The sequence below is a fragment of the Mesoplodon mirus genome, assembly GCF_964341445.2.
Source record: "Mesoplodon mirus genome assembly, chromosome: 11".
NCBI lineage: Eukaryota > Metazoa > Chordata > Mammalia > Artiodactyla > Ziphiidae > Mesoplodon > Mesoplodon mirus.
In genome coordinates this window covers 96,430,189-96,445,538 of record NC_138987.1, presented here as the reverse complement: position 1 = coordinate 96,445,538, position 15,350 = coordinate 96,430,189, and the positions used below count along the sequence as shown (strand labels likewise).

Sequence of the window (15,350 nt, the reverse complement as noted above, 5' to 3'; positions counted from 1 at the left end):
TCAAGGCCACAGGACTGTTGAGCAGTGAAGCTAAGATTTTATTTTAACTCAGGCCTTCTGGCCCTAGAGCCTGCATTCCTGGAGACGCAGCCAGGGTCACCCCGAGGGGGACATAACCACATTCTCCGGCCTGACTTCTACATCGGGGAGCTAAGAAGATCGATAACAACAACGGCCAGTTCACACAGGCCCAGGGCCAACCTCCCTCCCCCGGGCACCTGGTGTGCAAAGGAGTGCCACGCTCCTCCCTTTCTGGGGCTACTGAGAGCCCGTAGGCTCTTGGTCAGAGTTTCAGTTTTTTTTTTTGTTCGCTCTTCCTTCCCCTGGGTCCAGAGTGGACAACAGCGATGATTCCTTCTTTGCGTTAAGGCTTTATGTGGATTGATAATGCTAGTCTCCTGGGGAGCTGAGCCTGAGAGAGTCTGACTTGGGAAGGCCCGGTTCCCTGCTGCTGGGCCGGCTGAGGCTGGGTGGTCATTCACTCAGCATACACTTTGTTTATTGAGCGTCCCTGTGTCCCAGGCACTGGAGCAGTGCTGGGGCGTGATGGGGAACCCGACATTTCCTGTCCTGGTGGGAAGGCAGACCCAGAAACAGTCCACAAACATTGAATAAGTACAGACAAGAATTAAGAAGGACGCAAACAAAGGTGTGGGGGGGTGGTTAGGGAGCGAGAGGGCAGAGCTGGGATTGGACGACACAGCTCAGCTCCCAGGAGCTCTCGCCCTCCAGGGGGTGCGTGGGTGGAGCATCACCTGTGGGCCTCAGGGCCCCTCTCCCAGCAACGCCCTTTCTATCCCAGCTTGAGCCACACAAAAGAAAGGCTGGTCCCATCCCCTCTCACCGCCCAGCCCGGAGGCTGGGACTTGGACTCTCCAGGGCTGTGAGGTGGGTCCAAGGGCAGCTGTGCCCGGCGGGGTACCCTGGCCCCTCTGGAGAGCAGAGCCAGGGCTGCAGGAGGGCAGCTCAGAACTTGAATCGGCCGGGTCGGTGCCGACACTCCTGGCCAGCTTGGGACTCTTGGCAGGGGTGGGCACCCCAGTACTAAGGGTGAGGACAGGGAGGCGTCCCTGGGGGACCCGCGTGCCCTCCACAGGCCGGGATGTCCGGCACAGGTGGGCACGGGCAGGGGCACAACCCAATCCCTGCTGAGCGGAGCCCTCTCTGCCTTCAGGCTCTCTGGCAGGGGCCTGGGGGAAGGGGCTAGCCGGGGGTGGGAGTGGCCGTGGGGCGAGGCCAAGGAGGAAGGCAAAGGGGTCGAAGACAACCCGTCTCTCTGTCCCTCCGACACCAGGCTCCCAGGTCTGGGCCCCGGGGCAGAGGAGGCAGGTAGGAGAGGAGAGACCACGGCCGAGGGTCCGAGGGTCGGGGCCTGCCGGGGTGACCAGGCCTCAGAGGAGGCGCCTGCGGCTGGCGCTGGGAGGGAAGGGGTTAAGGCAGCGGGGGGTGCAGCCTATGGCTGGAGGACACACCTGTGCGCAGGGGCGGCGGGCGGGGCCCAGGTAGGAGCCTGCGCTGCCCGGCAGGCGAGAAGGAAGGAGGAAGAGTGGAGGCCAGGGCGGCTTCTGGGCCTTGAATCCCGAGCCTCGATTCCTCCTCCTCTCCGCGGCCCTCAATCCCTGGGGGGCAGGCGGCCTGGTGACAGGTAAAGGCCGGTGGGAGAGGGGTCCTGGGGCTGAGCGAGGGACTGCCGGGGTGGGGGGGGGTGCTGAGGGCGGTGAGCTGGTGCCTGGGGGGCAGGGAGAGGCTGGTGGGGCGGGGAGGGGGCTCAGGGCGGGGAAGAGATGGGCGGGGGGCTTCCGAAGACTTGACCCGGCCTCAGTGGATCAGCAACCCGGGGTGGGCCTGGTGGCGGCTGCCGGGCTCACCCGGAAGTGTCCCCGGGGACACGGGCGGTGGGGGAGGGGAGCCAGGGCTTCGCAGCTCCACCGGGCGACTGGGCGAGGACTGACGGCCCGGCCGGGCGGTGGGGTGGGGGCCCCCGTCTTACCCAGTAGTGTTTGGGTGCTGGTTGAGAGTCTCTAATACTGCCGGGTAATGATGGAGGCCCCTGCCCCGTGCCAGCGACGCCCACCGCCCCGGGCCCCCAGCACCCAGGCTGGCCGTGACGCCCACTCCCGAGCCTCCCCCAGCCCTGGAGGCCCCTTCCTCTTGAGCAGAAGGTGCTGAGAAAGAGGTGGCCCTCGGTTGGCTGTTGGCTGGTTGCCCACGGAAGGGACACAATGGCCCCAGCCCCTCCCCCAACCCAGTGTGATTTGTCATCTGGAGGATCCAGAACCCACAGCTTGACCCTGAGCTGGGGATTGGCTCGCAGACTTTCAATAGACCTCAGCTGGCCTGCGGCCAGGGTCCTTGGAGTGACCGGCCAGCTTCAGCCCGGACGCCTGTGGCCGGCTCTGGGTCCATCTTCCAGCACAGTGTTGGATGGTCTAATGGTGAAGCTCCTAACACTGTCTGGTAAAGATGGCCCCCGGCCGGTGCCCTCGGCAATGACCTTCAGGGAGCCCTGAAGACCACGGAGGCCTCCAGACCAGCAACCTCCGACCTTTACCCCTGGGGAGGGCGGGGGTAAGTCTCTAGGAAAGGGAAACAATGGGAGGAGACAAAATGGCTGCCTCAGAGACACAGCGGGACTTGGAAACACGCTGGTTCTCTGGGCACCTCCATCCTCTTCCTGCCTCGGGAATGCGAAGGAAATAAAATGTGGATGGGACTTGGGCGGACTCGTTCTGCTCATTCACCTCTCACCTCGGGCTTCCAGTTCCTCAGGGCTGGGGCGGCCACATCTGCTTGGTCTCCCAGTCCCTTTCATGACAGTCAACCTGCAGAGCAGGGGACAGTTAACCTACTTTCTTCAAAAACCGAAGCAGCTGAAGGTGAACCCAGGCCCTCTGCCCTCTAACCCCGCCACTAAGAATTCCAGGATTCCCGCCTACACTTTCGCCCCAGCACGGCTGGGGTGGCACGTGGGCACAGCCAGCGGCCTCGCCGGGAAGGGAGGAGGCGCCTGTCCTGTTGGGGGCCCAGGGCTGTGGGAGTGAAGAGCCCACCTCCAGAGTTCGAGCCCTGATTGAGACTGAAGTGTGGGCAGCCTGCAGCAGGCGACACGGTCCGCCAGCCCTCTGAACATGTAAAGCCCCTGATGAGCACAAGTGGTCTCCCCACAGCTGCATGGAGCCCTGTTACCAAGGAAGCAGCTCCTGTTGGGGTCATCAGATTTTTGGTCTAGCTCAGCAAAGCCACAGCTGCTCCAGCCTTTAAAAAAGGAGATGTTGGTAAGCAAAGGGGTGATGCGGTTTAGGAGGGTGGGGTGGGGAGTGCAGCTGGCCTCGGACGCCAGGACTCGCAGTTCCTACCCTGGGTCCTGTTCTGGATCTGGCTCTGCTGGCTTCCAGGGTGAGTGAGAGCAGCAGGCCCCGGCTCTCCCTACCTGCCCTGGCCGGTGTCCTCGCGCCCCCTGCTGGAAGAGACGAAGAAGGACCCAGGAGTGCGCGGTGTGAGCGTGCGCATGCGTGCCTCCCCAGCCCAGTTCAGACACCAGAGGCTTTGACTTCAGCTTAAGTAATAAACATTTATTGAGAATCTCTGGGGTGGTCGTTGTTGCTTCTGACCACGAGGGAGGAACCAACCCTGCAGGAAATCACACACTGTCCCAACGCCCCTGGCCGACACAGGGAGGAAAGTCACTCCCCTGAAAATGGTCAGTCTTTGTTCATCTGAGAAGGGCTGGGAGGACAGATGCAGAGGGACCATCACTTGACAGTGGCGGCGGGGTAGGGCCCCAAGCTGGCTCCTCAAAAACCGGGGAAGAAAAAGATCCACTTCCTCCCTGGGGGTGGAGTTCTTGTTCAGCGGTTCATTTCTTACTCTTGATGAGGCTGTCACTGTGGAAATGAGACAGACGGTGACATTATTAGGGGACGTACCTGTGACAGGCAGGGCACCTTGGGCCACTCCCTCCTCAACTGCCCTCCTCCCTGAATGTGTGGGTAGGGAGGTGAGAAAGGTGATGTGGTGGAGAAAAGGCAGGACCCCACAGAAACAAGGATGCGCCATCAACTTACCTTCCCCTGTGGACACCAGGTCACCAGATGAACAGGGAACATAGAACGACAAGAGAGAGGTACATGTGATTTGACAGTTTCATGCCCCACCCAACTCCAAACCCTCCTTCGCTCCCAAGAGAAAAAGACAAGCATGTTGGAAGCCGGGAATCTCAGGCTCTGGAAAGAAGACTTGCTCCCTGGCCACCGCCATTTCTCACCCCTGCTTTCCTAGCATCCTTCCGTGCCCCAGAGCGGCTCCCGAGGAAGACCAGCCAATATCATCTTTCACCACTTTTCACTTAAAACTTTACAATTAAAGTGCTTTTTACATGAATAATCCCATCGGATCGCATAAAATCAATCCTGTGAGATTCAAGTTAGGAATTGTCAACCCCCCACTTTTCTAACTGGTTCAGAGACGTGGTGTTTTCAAGGGTCACACGAGTAGGCTGGTAACAGGCTCCAGAGCCCAAGCGGCCAGACTCCGGCCCTTGTTCTGTGTCAACACCCCACCTGAAGGCCATGTCTCTCACCGGGTGAAACTTTCATCCTGTAGGTTCAGCACGAGGTTGTCAGCAGTGAGATAGATACGATTCTGTGATGTGGCGATCTACAGGGCAGAAAGTAAGATGGATGTTGGTACCAAGCAAAAAAGACCTTGATTCCTACCCTTGCAATTCAGTAACCACTGGTGCAACACGTGCGGGTTACGAACAGGGATGTGGCGGCGTGAGGGCCGCGGTTTCTGGGCTTACACAAGGATCCAGAGCAGCGAGCAACTGTGGTGTGTTAGGTCCACAAGAGTCATGAACAAAAGGTCAGGGGCGCCCAGGGGACATCATTTTTGATGGGAGGAGGAGTGTCAGAGAAGCCAGTTTGAATAGAACTCCGAACAAGCAAGATCCTAATTCCCTCATTTCAACGTGTAGAAACACTTTCCCCCCTCAAGGCGGCCTTGAGCTCACACTCACCGTCTTGGAGATGTTCTGGGCTGCCCGGATCTTGCGCAGCTTGATGTAGCCTGGGTTCTTGCCCAGAGCTTCTCCCAGGTGAGCAGGGTGGGGTTAAGGGTTCACAAAAGGGCAGATCTCAGCTGGGGCAGCACCCTGTGACTCCACTCACTCAGCCGTCCTCTGGGCTGTCAGATCCAAGGTTGCGCTCAGGTGGCTCGTGCCCAGCCCTACTTTCCCCCCACCTGTAGGCCTCCCCGCAGGCAGCTGCCGGGAACTGGAGGCAACAACACAGATGCAGGCAAGGCCATCAGTGCTATTGATCTGCCTTACAGTGAGGAGCCAGGCCTCAGGGGCCCCACTAAGACTTCAGATCCCACCCGGCACCCCAACCCCCAGGGGTCAGAGAGCACGGTTCGCATTCGCCTTAGTCTCATCAGCCAGCCCACAGGGCCGGATGGGAAGCAGAGTGTTCCAGGGGCTGGGCTGAGAGCTCTGCGGCAGAAGGATATCATCTTGGCGGCCTCAGCCTCACCCTCGGCCTGCACGATCTTCTGCCGCTGTTCCTGCTTCGCTTTTTCCACCAAGAACTGGGCCCGCTGGGCCTCCTGCTGGGCTGTGGCGGGAGAGAACCAGGGTCACAGATGTAAGGTGTCAGGAACCCCATCCCTCCCCCTGCTTCCTCAGAAGCCCTTGCCTGACTCCTCTTCTGACTCACCCACTTGTTTAGCTTCTACAGCAGCCGTGTATTCTCGGCTAAAGCTCAGCTCAGTGATGGCTACATCATCCAGTATGAGGCTGAAGTCCTTGGCCCTCTCTGTCAGCTCCCGTCGGATCAACAAGGACACCTGGGGGCCGGGGGGAGGAGAGAGGGGCGTTGAGGGGACTGGAGAACTGAAAGGAAGGCGTGCTGCTGTGATCATCAGAATCCCAGATCTCCGGAGAACCACAGAAAGCGCGCTATCCCTTTCTTAGTTCCTCACTAGGCCAGCTGAGCTGGGAAGGGCTTGGATCACGCTGACCCCTCCATGCCGTACCAACCCCACACGCACGCCTGGACCACTTTTCTCCCACGCCGCCCGACACTAACTGCTATCGAGCTCCAATCTTGGCTCTCCTTGTTTCCCACGGTGGCCATCTGCACAGCTTTTGGGGGGCAACGGACCTCGGGTCACTACCCTTTCCTAACACCCAGTGTGCTGGGCCTAGGAGGGAAATGCTGATGCTACGCAGATGGTGATGGGAGCCAGAGTCAGACCTGGGCCCGCTGGGTGATCAGCTGGGAGGCGTTGAACTTGGCCACCACGCTCTTGAGCACCTCGTTGACAATGGACGGCAACACGCGCTCCTCGTAATCCAGCCCCAGGCGCTGGTACATGCTGGGAAGCTCCGCGGCGTTGGGTCTGGACAGCACCCGCAGGGAGATGTTCACCATCTGCAGGTCTAAGCGTGAGGTCAGCAGTGGCTGGGCAAGGCCACGGGGGCCTCACCTGGCTTCCGATCAAACCCTCCCTCCCCAAGCATTTTCTCCTCTGGCTTCTCTCTTTACCCAAGGCAATGCCCTGTGGTCTGGAACTGCCCCGCGGGGAGGAGAGTGACTCGGCACAGACCAGATGCGTCCTTGTCCGCTGTCAAGTCTTCTCTACCCACAACCCTCCTCCAGTAAAGCTGACCTTTCTTTTCGCTACTCTACTTTAGGCTCTGTTACACTGTACCATAATCCTGAACTAGACTGTAAGGACTTGAGAACAAAGATGGTGTTTTGTGAATCCTTGATTTCCTAGAGCCTAGGGTTTCGGGAATATTAAGCAACCTGCACTAAAAATCGTGCAAAACGGTACGTTACAGGTGAGCTACTTGCCTCATTGTGTACCTGTGTGTGTGTGTGTGTATGTGTGTAAGGGTTGGTCTGGGGAAGCTCAAAGGCACTGCTTCTGTGAACAGTCTAGGAGGGAACAGGTGCACCAGTGAAGAGTGCGGCCAAGTTTCCCCAGGACAGAGCGTACCAGTAGATTAATGAGTCAAAGAATTAAAAGAAAGGTTTTAAAACAAGGCTTTGATCTAGGCAGCGACTAAGACAAAGGACAAACAATGCTCTCACCGAGTTTACATTGGGGGTGGGAGGAACAGTTGAAAAATACACAAACGCACAGCGTGTCCAGAACGTACTGCTTGAACTCCAGAAGCAGGTACCTTTATTTTAGCTTGTTTGCAAAGGTGGAAACGAAGGCCCAAGAGATCTGACACTCCCATCTTGCCTAGTCTCTGGCCAGGCTCCCTTGTTTACTGCCAGTGACACCCCAGTGCCCAGACCTACCTTTGGAGCCTGTGGGGGAGGAAATTTTTCGGGGTCTGGCGCGAATGTCATAGATGATGGGGTACTGGAACCAGGGGATCCTGGAGGGGAGGGAACAGGGACAGGGATTAGGAGACTACCGCTTCCCTAGTTTTGTCCGCTTTTCCTTCACCACGTGTTTCTTGGCCTGCTCCTCCTCTTAATGACCACGGTCAAAAAGAAATTCTCTTCGCCCTCCGGAGAACAACAATATGTGCTCCTGAAGATGTGGCCGGCACGCACTGTTCTGGGAGATGGGGTGAGGAGGGTAAAGAGCGGCGTGGAATCCCGCCGCTCCTCCCACAGCCATAGGTGGGTCGGCGTTCAAGGCTGAAGGGTCAGGGTCAGGGTCAGTCCGCTCTGCCCGCCATTACCTGAAGTGAAGGCCCTCGGCCAGAATGGTGTCCTGCTGCACGCCTCCGATCCGATTAAAGAAAATGGCTCTGTGCCCTCCTTCCACTGCAGGGAGAGGGGTAGGGGTCAGCCCAGGCCGGGCTCAGAGTACGTGCCAGCCTCTGGTGGGGCGGGGTGAGGGGCTGGGTGAGCGCGGGGACCTGGCGGGGCTGGGCAGGGGTCCGGGAAGGGTCGGGCGGAGTCCGGAGGGCAGGCTGAGGTTGCTCACCCGTGAACACCGACTCGCGGACGCCGTACGCCACGGCGCCGGCCCCCAGCAGCAGCTTCAGCGCCGTGCCCATGCCTCGGGGCCCGGAGGGCAGCCGTCCCGCCAAGTCCTTCAAGTTCTGGGCCATGTTCGGTCCTGAGGCCGGCGGCACCAGTGGTCCGAAGGGGCTGCCGGCCCGCCTCTACAGCTCTCCAGTTTACGGATCGCACCCTCCAACACGAGGGTCCGGACCCCAGGTGCTCGCGGGAGAAAGGGCACCGGAAGTGCGCTCCCTTCTAAACTCTCCCCCCAGCCTACGGCGGACCCGAGCTTGCGGCACAGGAAGCACGCCTCTGGAAGTTCCCTCCCCTTTCTGGAGCCCTGCCCTCCCAGAGCGGCTTCGGGAGCGCCTGCAGCCAGCCGTCGCCATTTCCGAGCGCCCACTTTCAAAATGGCAGACGGAAGGAAGCTTGCATTTGGGGCGAGAGCGAGGCCCTAGTTTAAGGACGTTACACAATTTCCGGTCCGGTTGCAAGATGGCAGCGCCCGGTGGTGGGTTCCAGCCTCGTGAGCGGCGCGTCGTGGAGCAGGAAGAGGACTGGGATGCTGTGACGCCCAAGCGGCCCCGACTCGTGGCGGGAAGCAAGATCGGAGGCCGTAGGCTCATTGTGGTGCTGGAAGGGGCCAGTCTGGAGACAGTCAAGGTAGTTTCGGACTAGGGGGTGAAGAGCTAGTAGATGGATAGGATGGGACCAGGTTGGGTGAGGGTGATGGGCTCAAAGTGGATGGAGAACGCGGAGACAGGTGAAACATGCTTTGGAGAAAGAGTGGCCTAGTCGACTGTCTCTTCCTTTAACATGGGTCGGCAGTGCTCGTTTTCTTTGCCCTTGAATCCCATTGCAGCCGTCACATGCTTGCTTCCGATTGATTTACTAGGATTCTGTGGTAACCCTAACCCCATCCCCAACCCCAGAGTCGTCTAAGGGGAAGGGGTTTCGTCCATCGCGTCGTCCCGCTTCATCCCAAGACAAGCTTACTAGGTAGAGGGGAAAGGTAGTTACTGCAGCTCAGTCTTCCCACCCTTTTATTTGTAAGGACTTAATGTTTTAATACGTTGAAAGGTGTCTGTCGCTCTCCTTTATATTACTGTACACTTCAAAACACTGCCTGGACCAGATTATCATGAAAACTTTCACATCTTTATTTTTACTTAGCATTTGGCTCTTCTTCCGAACAAATCCGGCACTTCCCTGTCTTAAAAATGTCTGCAGTGTTCTCATTCTTTCTGATATTGTTTCTCATACTGTTTAGAACTAAACTTGTTCAGTGAGTAGGGCCAGAAGAAATAGCACTGGTTTAGAAGCCAGACCCGGATTTTAATCTTGGTTCTTACACTTATTTCAAGCGTGTGATTTTGAGAAAACAAGTTTGTCCTTAGTTTGTAAAGTGGGGGTTAATACTTTGCAGGGGGATTGTAATGAAAGTGCTTTAAAAGTAGTACATTGCCATCGTAATCAGAGTGCAATTCATTTCCATCTTTTCTTCCTCAACCACTGTGGCACTTTATTAAGCTTGCAGTTTAGAAAACTTTTTTTTTTTTTTTTTCTTTTTGCGGTATGCGGGCCTCTCACTGTTGTGGCCTCTCCCGTTGCGGAGCACAGGCTCCGGATGCGCAGGCCCAGCGGCCGTGGCTCACGGGCCCAGCCGCTCTGCGGCATATGGGATCCTCCCAGACCGGGGCACGAACCCGTATCCCCTGCATCGGCAGGCGGACTCTCAACCACTGCGCCACCAGGGAGGCCCTTTTTTCTTTTTTTAAATGACCAGCTAATCAGGTTTTCTTTCATTTTCTTCTATAATTGATATTTCTAACCTAATTATAGGTTCACATATTCATCTCTCACTTCACTGCCGCCGTCTTCCCGGGCTGTTAATTCTGAGTGTCACTTAACCACTTCATTTCTTCATATCTGTGGGGATGAAAGTAGTACCTATTTTACTGGGTTGTTGGATTAAAGGAGTTAATGTGTGGAAAGGGTTTAGAATAATTTCTGTCACTTGGAAATAGTTGTTATTATTATTCTCGATTCAGGTTACTTCTTAGGAAGTTGAAAAGGTTGTGAGCAAATTAAAGTTCCTAGAGCATGCTCTGGAATAAAGTAGGCCAGTTGTCATTAATGGTACTCCAACGGTGATGGACTCCATAGCTGGTTGAAATCTTCCACACTGTTAGCTTTTGTCTTCCTTGTGCTGATACCTCTTGCTTCTGCAAGCCTCACCTGGGCCTGCACTACTCTCCATTTATTCGTTTTCAATTTTTAAAAATTGTTTATTTTTTATTAGAGTGTAATTGCTTTACAATGTTGTGTTAGTTTCTGCTGTACAATGAAGTGAATCAGCTGTATGTATACGTATATCCCACCCTTTAAAAAAATTAATTAATTTGGTTGTGCTGGGTCTTAGTTGGGGCAGGCGGGCTCCTTAGTTGTGGCTCGCTGGCTCCTTAGTTGTGGCTCGCTGGCTCCTTAGTTGTGGCATGCGAACTCTTAGTTGCGGCACGCATGTGGGATCTAGTTCCCTGACCAGGGATCGAACCCGGGCCCCCTGTGTTGGGAGCACAGGGTCTTATCCACTGCACCACCAGGGAAGTCCCTCCATTTATTCTTTGTACTCCAGCCTCACTGGCCTTCTTTAAGCTCTTTGAAAGCACTACGTTCTCTTATACCTTAAGGTCATTGCAGATAATGTTGTTTAACTGCAAGCACCCTTTACTCAACTCTTTGCTTTATTAATTCCTACTTAATGTTTATTCATTTAACAATTATTGAGTCTATTAGGCTACTCATTCTTCAGTTATTAGGTTAAATGTTACTTTCCCATAGAAATGACTCCCTTCCTGGTATAAATCAGGTCCTCATAATCCCTTAGTGAACCGTTTAGTTTTCCTTCGTAATGTTTATCACAATTCGAATTAAATACTCATGTGCTTGTTTAGTTTGTCTCTTCCACTAGAAGGCTATAATGAGGACAGAGAATAAGGTTTTAAAAGTTCTTGTATCTCCGGTGCCTATTACAGAATACACGTGGTATTCATTCTCTGATCATTCTAGTTAGTGGTTTTCAAGCTTATTAATAACCACAGCCCACAATAAAAAAATTACATCGTGAGCCAGTACGCGCACTCAGCTATATGAAGCCGGAAGTTCCATAAGCCTTTACTTACCATGACTACATTTGAAATACTCTGATGTTGTCTATTCTGTTCCATTAAGAGAACGAAACCCTGGTTGTAACTTACGAATGGGTCAAAACTAGATTCTTCTATTCAAGGGGTTCTTTTTCTTCTATAACTAAGAGTGTCCCATGGACTTAGTTCTTGGTCCTTTGTTTTACTCTCTGTGACATTCTTGTTATTTCAGTTACTCAGTTAATTTCAAAATCTATATGCCTCTTCCCCCGAACTTTTTGGAGTCATATCTCAAGATGTTGCCAGCCATACAAATGTTGTGTTGATACATAAAAACTTGGCCTTTTCAAAACCTGTGTTTGTACTTACTGGTATGTTTTTAAACTTTTTATTGACCACCCTATAATGCTCCTCAGGGCTCTGATTTGCAATTGTTTCTTCTGGCGGTTGCTCACATGCCTTAAAACTGGAACCACCCCTCTTTGTTTTACTTATGAGAACGTTCCTTGATTAAACTACCTCTTGCCTCATTAGAATTTTCACATTTCTTCCTGCTCAGATTTGCAGCTCTTTGTGCATGTTTGTTATAAGCAAACTGAGGGTAGTGACCGTGTATGTTTTGCCCACTGTATACATAATGCTTTTGTGATAAACAAGCATTCAGTCTTGCTCATTAACCTCACTTCTGCCTGGTTCCAGAATCCCTCACTGGCTTTGCCTAATACCCATAGGTTTTAAAATTAAATCCAGTTTAGGGACTTCCCTGGTGGCACAGTGGTTAAGAATCCGCCTGCCAATGCAGGGGACACGGGTTCCAGCCCTGGTCCGGGAAGATCCCATGTGCCACGGAGCAACTAAGCCCATGCACCACAACTACTGAGCCTGCGCTCCAGAGCCTGCGAGCCACAACTACTGAAGCCCACGCGCCTAGAGCCCGTGCTCCGCAACAAGAGAAGCCACCGCAATGAGAAGCTGGCACACCGCAATGAAGAGCAGCCCCCGCTTGCCACAAGTAGAGGACACCTGTGCGCAGCAACGAAGACCCAGCGCAGCCAAAAATAAACAAATAAATTAAAAAAAAATTCAATCCCGTTTAGATCGTGTGGAATCACAGGCTGCACTCTTCCTCCCTTTTCCAAGACCAGTTATGGGATGGGGGTGAGGGGGGGAGGACGTGGCCACACAGTAATCCCCTGGAGGGTTTTCAGGGCCGCATACTGTGTGTCTGATTTAGTAGATCTGGAGTGGACCTGAGGATGTGACTGTCTACCAAGTTTCCAGATGTTGCTGGTTTGGGGACCACCTTTGAGAACCACTGTTCCAGGTAAAAGCAGCTTATGTTGCTCTTGACCTCGTTCCCTGTTCTTCAGGCGGGGAAGACGTATGAGCTGCTCAACTGTGACAAGCACAAGTCCATGTTGTTGAAGAACGGACGGGACCCTGGGGAAGTGAGACCAGACATAGCTCACCAGGTAACTCCAGGGACAGAGCTCAGGCCCCCGTGCCTCTGTACGGAAGGTAAGGCGGCTGCGTGCGACTTCTCTTCAGTCTTAACCGTGCCTTGGTCTCTGCCTCCCTCAGAGTTTACTGATGCTGATGGACAGTCCCCTGAACCGGGCTGGCTTGCTGCAGGTTTATATCCACACGCAGAAGAATGTGCTGATTGAAGTAAACCCCCAGACTCGAATTCCCAGAACCTTTGACCGCTTTTGTGGCCTCATGGGTGAGAGAGAAGCCTTAGAACTTAAACTTGGTAGTGATGAAGGAAGAGGCAAAGGGATAAATTAAGTGTGGAATTTTTAAGTGGGGGAGGGGCACATGTGGCTGATTCCAGAACAGGGGGTCTGCGCTTTCTTCCCACGCACAGTGGGTACAGCCTGCGTGGGTTCCTGGCTGAGGAGCAGGGAGGGGGCCTGTCACCACACAACCAGTGATGTGCCGGACAGCTGCTCGTTCGTGACATTTCAGTCGTGTAGACACGCAGGGCGCGTGGAGCTCAGCCCACCTAAGGTTTTCCTGGTTAAATGACTGGGCATAGAGGCAGGCGCTCTGGCCACAGCTCTGAACTGTCTTTTCTGCCCTAGTTCAGCTTTTACACAAACTCAGCGTTCGAGCAGCTGATGGCCCCCAGAAGCTCTTGAAGGTGAGGTGTTGACAGCTACTGGTTGGAGGTAGTGCTCTGGGAATGTGTCTGGGGCTGACTTTTCTGTTTTTCTTTAGGTGATTAAGAATCCAGTGTCACATCACTTCCCAGTTGGGTGTATGAAAATCGGCACTTCTTTTTCCGCCCCGGTCATCGGCGATGTGCGTGAGCTGGTGCCCAGCGGCGACCCCGTTGTCTTCGTGGTGGGGGCCTTTGCCCACGGCAGGGTAAGGCCTGGGCTCAGCTCTTAGATTCTTCCCGGAGGTGAAGCTCAGGACAGAATCCCAGGAGCACTTAGCGTTTTGACGATCCTTGTCCTTATAAGTTGGGGACAGATGAAGCTTCCATTTCCTGCCCCCAGGGTGCATCCTTTGAGGAACGCTGGCATGTGTGTCGTGGTCAATGCCAGGGCCATCTCTGTCCTTTGCCCACACTGGTATTAAACAGCACTGGGAAATGGTAGTTTTCCTGCCCTAGACAAGGGCTGAACCTGTGACGGAATGACAGAGCCGGCTGACAGACTGCTCTCTCCCCAGGTGGATGTGGAGTACACGGAGAAGATGGTGTCCATCAGCAACTACCCCCTCTCTGCTGCCCTCACCTGTGCAAAGCTCACCACAGCCTTTGAAGAAGCGTGGGGGGTCATTTGACAGAAGCGCCCTGCCCTGACACAGAGACTGTGGACATTGCCTCCCCGCCCCGGTGCTCAGCTGACGGCCGCAAGACCCCCTTCCTGCACCGAGACCGGGGTTTGCGCGGGTCCAGGCTATACACCTGCTATTTGTTTATCTTATAAACATTGTTCTTGCAAACCCGGTTGTCCTTTGGGGATTCCTAAGCTCAGCAGCCTCTGATGGTGTGACCTGGCGTAACCCCTCAGACCTCAGGAAGACACATGAGGTTACAGTGTTTGCAGTGTGGCCCTGGGCTTCGCAGGTGGGCTTTGTGCCCTGAAGGAGGGAGCCCTGATTATTTCAGCCATGGCAGGTGTGGAGGGCTGTGTCTGAAAGAAAGCAGCCAGGAGCGCTAGCAGTGAAAAACAACACGCTGAGGTGACTTTATCTGGTACAATCCTAGGTAGAAAAGTGGAGCAGGTGGGGCCGGGCCCCTCCCCTCCCCCCATGGGGGGGCGGAGGTAGCGGCACATATACAATCATAGTAACTTGGCAGAAGAAAACCACAACAGATTCCTGGCTGAAGGGGGAGAGATAAGGCAACGCGCATGGGGGAGCCCAGGGGGGGACCGTGGGTCCCTCTGCTCCTCCCACGAGAGTCTCCCCTTTGGCCCCAGATGGAGACGTGGCCGGCAGCAGAGGCACAGCTGCGGGAGCCCCGTCTTCCCGCACCCCGGCTTCTGGTTCTCTGTGCTCTGGGACGAAGGAGTGCTGTGGAAAGGGAGGCGAGTCGTTTCTGCACCAGTCCTGCTCTGGGCCACCTACAAGGGGAGAGGGCGGGCGGGCAGGTTGGTCTCGCCCTCGTCCCGGGTCTGCAGCCCTTCCAGCTCCCTCCGGGCGCGCCTCAGGGTAGTCAGTGCCCCATGCTGTGCTTCCTGGAAGCCAGGCCCCGTGAGGTTCCCCCCCCACCGCATCTCCAGTACTACCCCCCGCCCCGGTGTGTTGCTCTCTTCTGTAACCCGGCAGTTGCAGCTCAGCTGGAGGGATCTTACCAGGGAAACAGATTATTCCATTTTCTTTAACTTCTCTTTCCTCGGCACCATTGCTTTGCGAACATAAGGCAATGTGAATAGTAGACTCAAGAAGAAGACGTGGCCAAGGAAATAGACGGATTTATACACCTGTGGAGAGAGACAGGCCACCGCGGTCGACAGAGGGCCTGGATTCAGCCCCACTGCCTGAGCTTTCGGTGGCTCCCTGCCCTCCTGGCAGGCAGGCCCCCGTGTACCTTCAGCCATTTGTCCCACGTGAAGAGGCAGAAGGCAGTCATCGAGTAACCCATGAAGAGCCAGTGGATGGTCTGCTGCACCAGATAGCAGAGTGGCTGCAGGACCCTGACGGAGGCCAGGCTGCTCAGGGCTGGGCTGTCTTGAATCAGGCTGGCAGCCTGTGGAGGAACAGGAGAGGGCTCAGC

The 15,350-nt window shown here is 55.1% G+C and overlaps 3 protein-coding genes and 1 long non-coding RNA gene across 4 annotated transcripts in view; 2 read left to right on the top strand and 2 right to left on the bottom strand.

The window, feature by feature from the left end:
* The first annotated feature begins 1,520 nt into the window (after nt 1-1,520).
* On the top strand, nt 1,521-3,582 carry LOC309812078. Its single transcript, XR_014295284.1, has 3 exons — nt 1,521-1,645; nt 3,168-3,275; nt 3,396-3,582. It is a non-coding gene; the product is annotated as an uncharacterized lncRNA (long non-coding RNA).
* On the bottom strand, nt 3,552-8,217 carry PHB2 (prohibitin 2). The gene is made up of 8 exons (XM_082635556.1): nt 7,954-8,217; nt 7,706-7,790; nt 7,314-7,393; nt 6,255-6,439; nt 5,715-5,844; nt 5,509-5,612; nt 5,018-5,095; nt 3,552-4,656 (listed from the first exon to the last, which is right to left on the bottom strand). The coding sequence occupies exons 1-8, from the start codon at nt 8,078-8,080 to the stop codon at nt 4,576-4,578; spliced, it is 870 nt and encodes a 289-aa protein (XP_082491682.1). The 5' UTR covers nt 8,081-8,217; the 3' UTR covers nt 3,552-4,575.
* A 144-nt stretch (nt 8,218-8,361) lies between these two features.
* EMG1 (EMG1 N1-specific pseudouridine methyltransferase) lies at nt 8,362-14,074 on the top strand. The gene is made up of 6 exons (XM_082635552.1): nt 8,362-8,636; nt 12,490-12,591; nt 12,701-12,842; nt 13,204-13,262; nt 13,340-13,489; nt 13,799-14,074. Exons 1-6 carry the CDS (start codon nt 8,469-8,471, stop codon nt 13,910-13,912), a joined length of 735 nt encoding a protein of 244 aa, XP_082491678.1. The 5' UTR covers nt 8,362-8,468; the 3' UTR covers nt 13,913-14,074.
* Nucleotides 14,075-14,295: 221 nt separating this feature from the next.
* The window catches only part of LPCAT3 (lysophosphatidylcholine acyltransferase 3), a 38,711-nt gene continuing 37,656 nt past the window's right edge, over nt 14,296-15,350 (bottom strand). The window contains exons 11-13 of the mRNA XM_082635547.1: nt 15,165-15,323; nt 14,929-15,057; nt 14,296-14,697 (exon numbers count right to left, since the gene is read on the bottom strand). Coding sequence (XP_082491673.1) covers nt 14,941-15,057; nt 15,165-15,323 — 276 coding nt within the window. The 3' untranslated portion in view covers nt 14,296-14,697; nt 14,929-14,940. The remainder of the gene's footprint in view (nt 14,698-14,928; nt 15,058-15,164; nt 15,324-15,350) is intronic.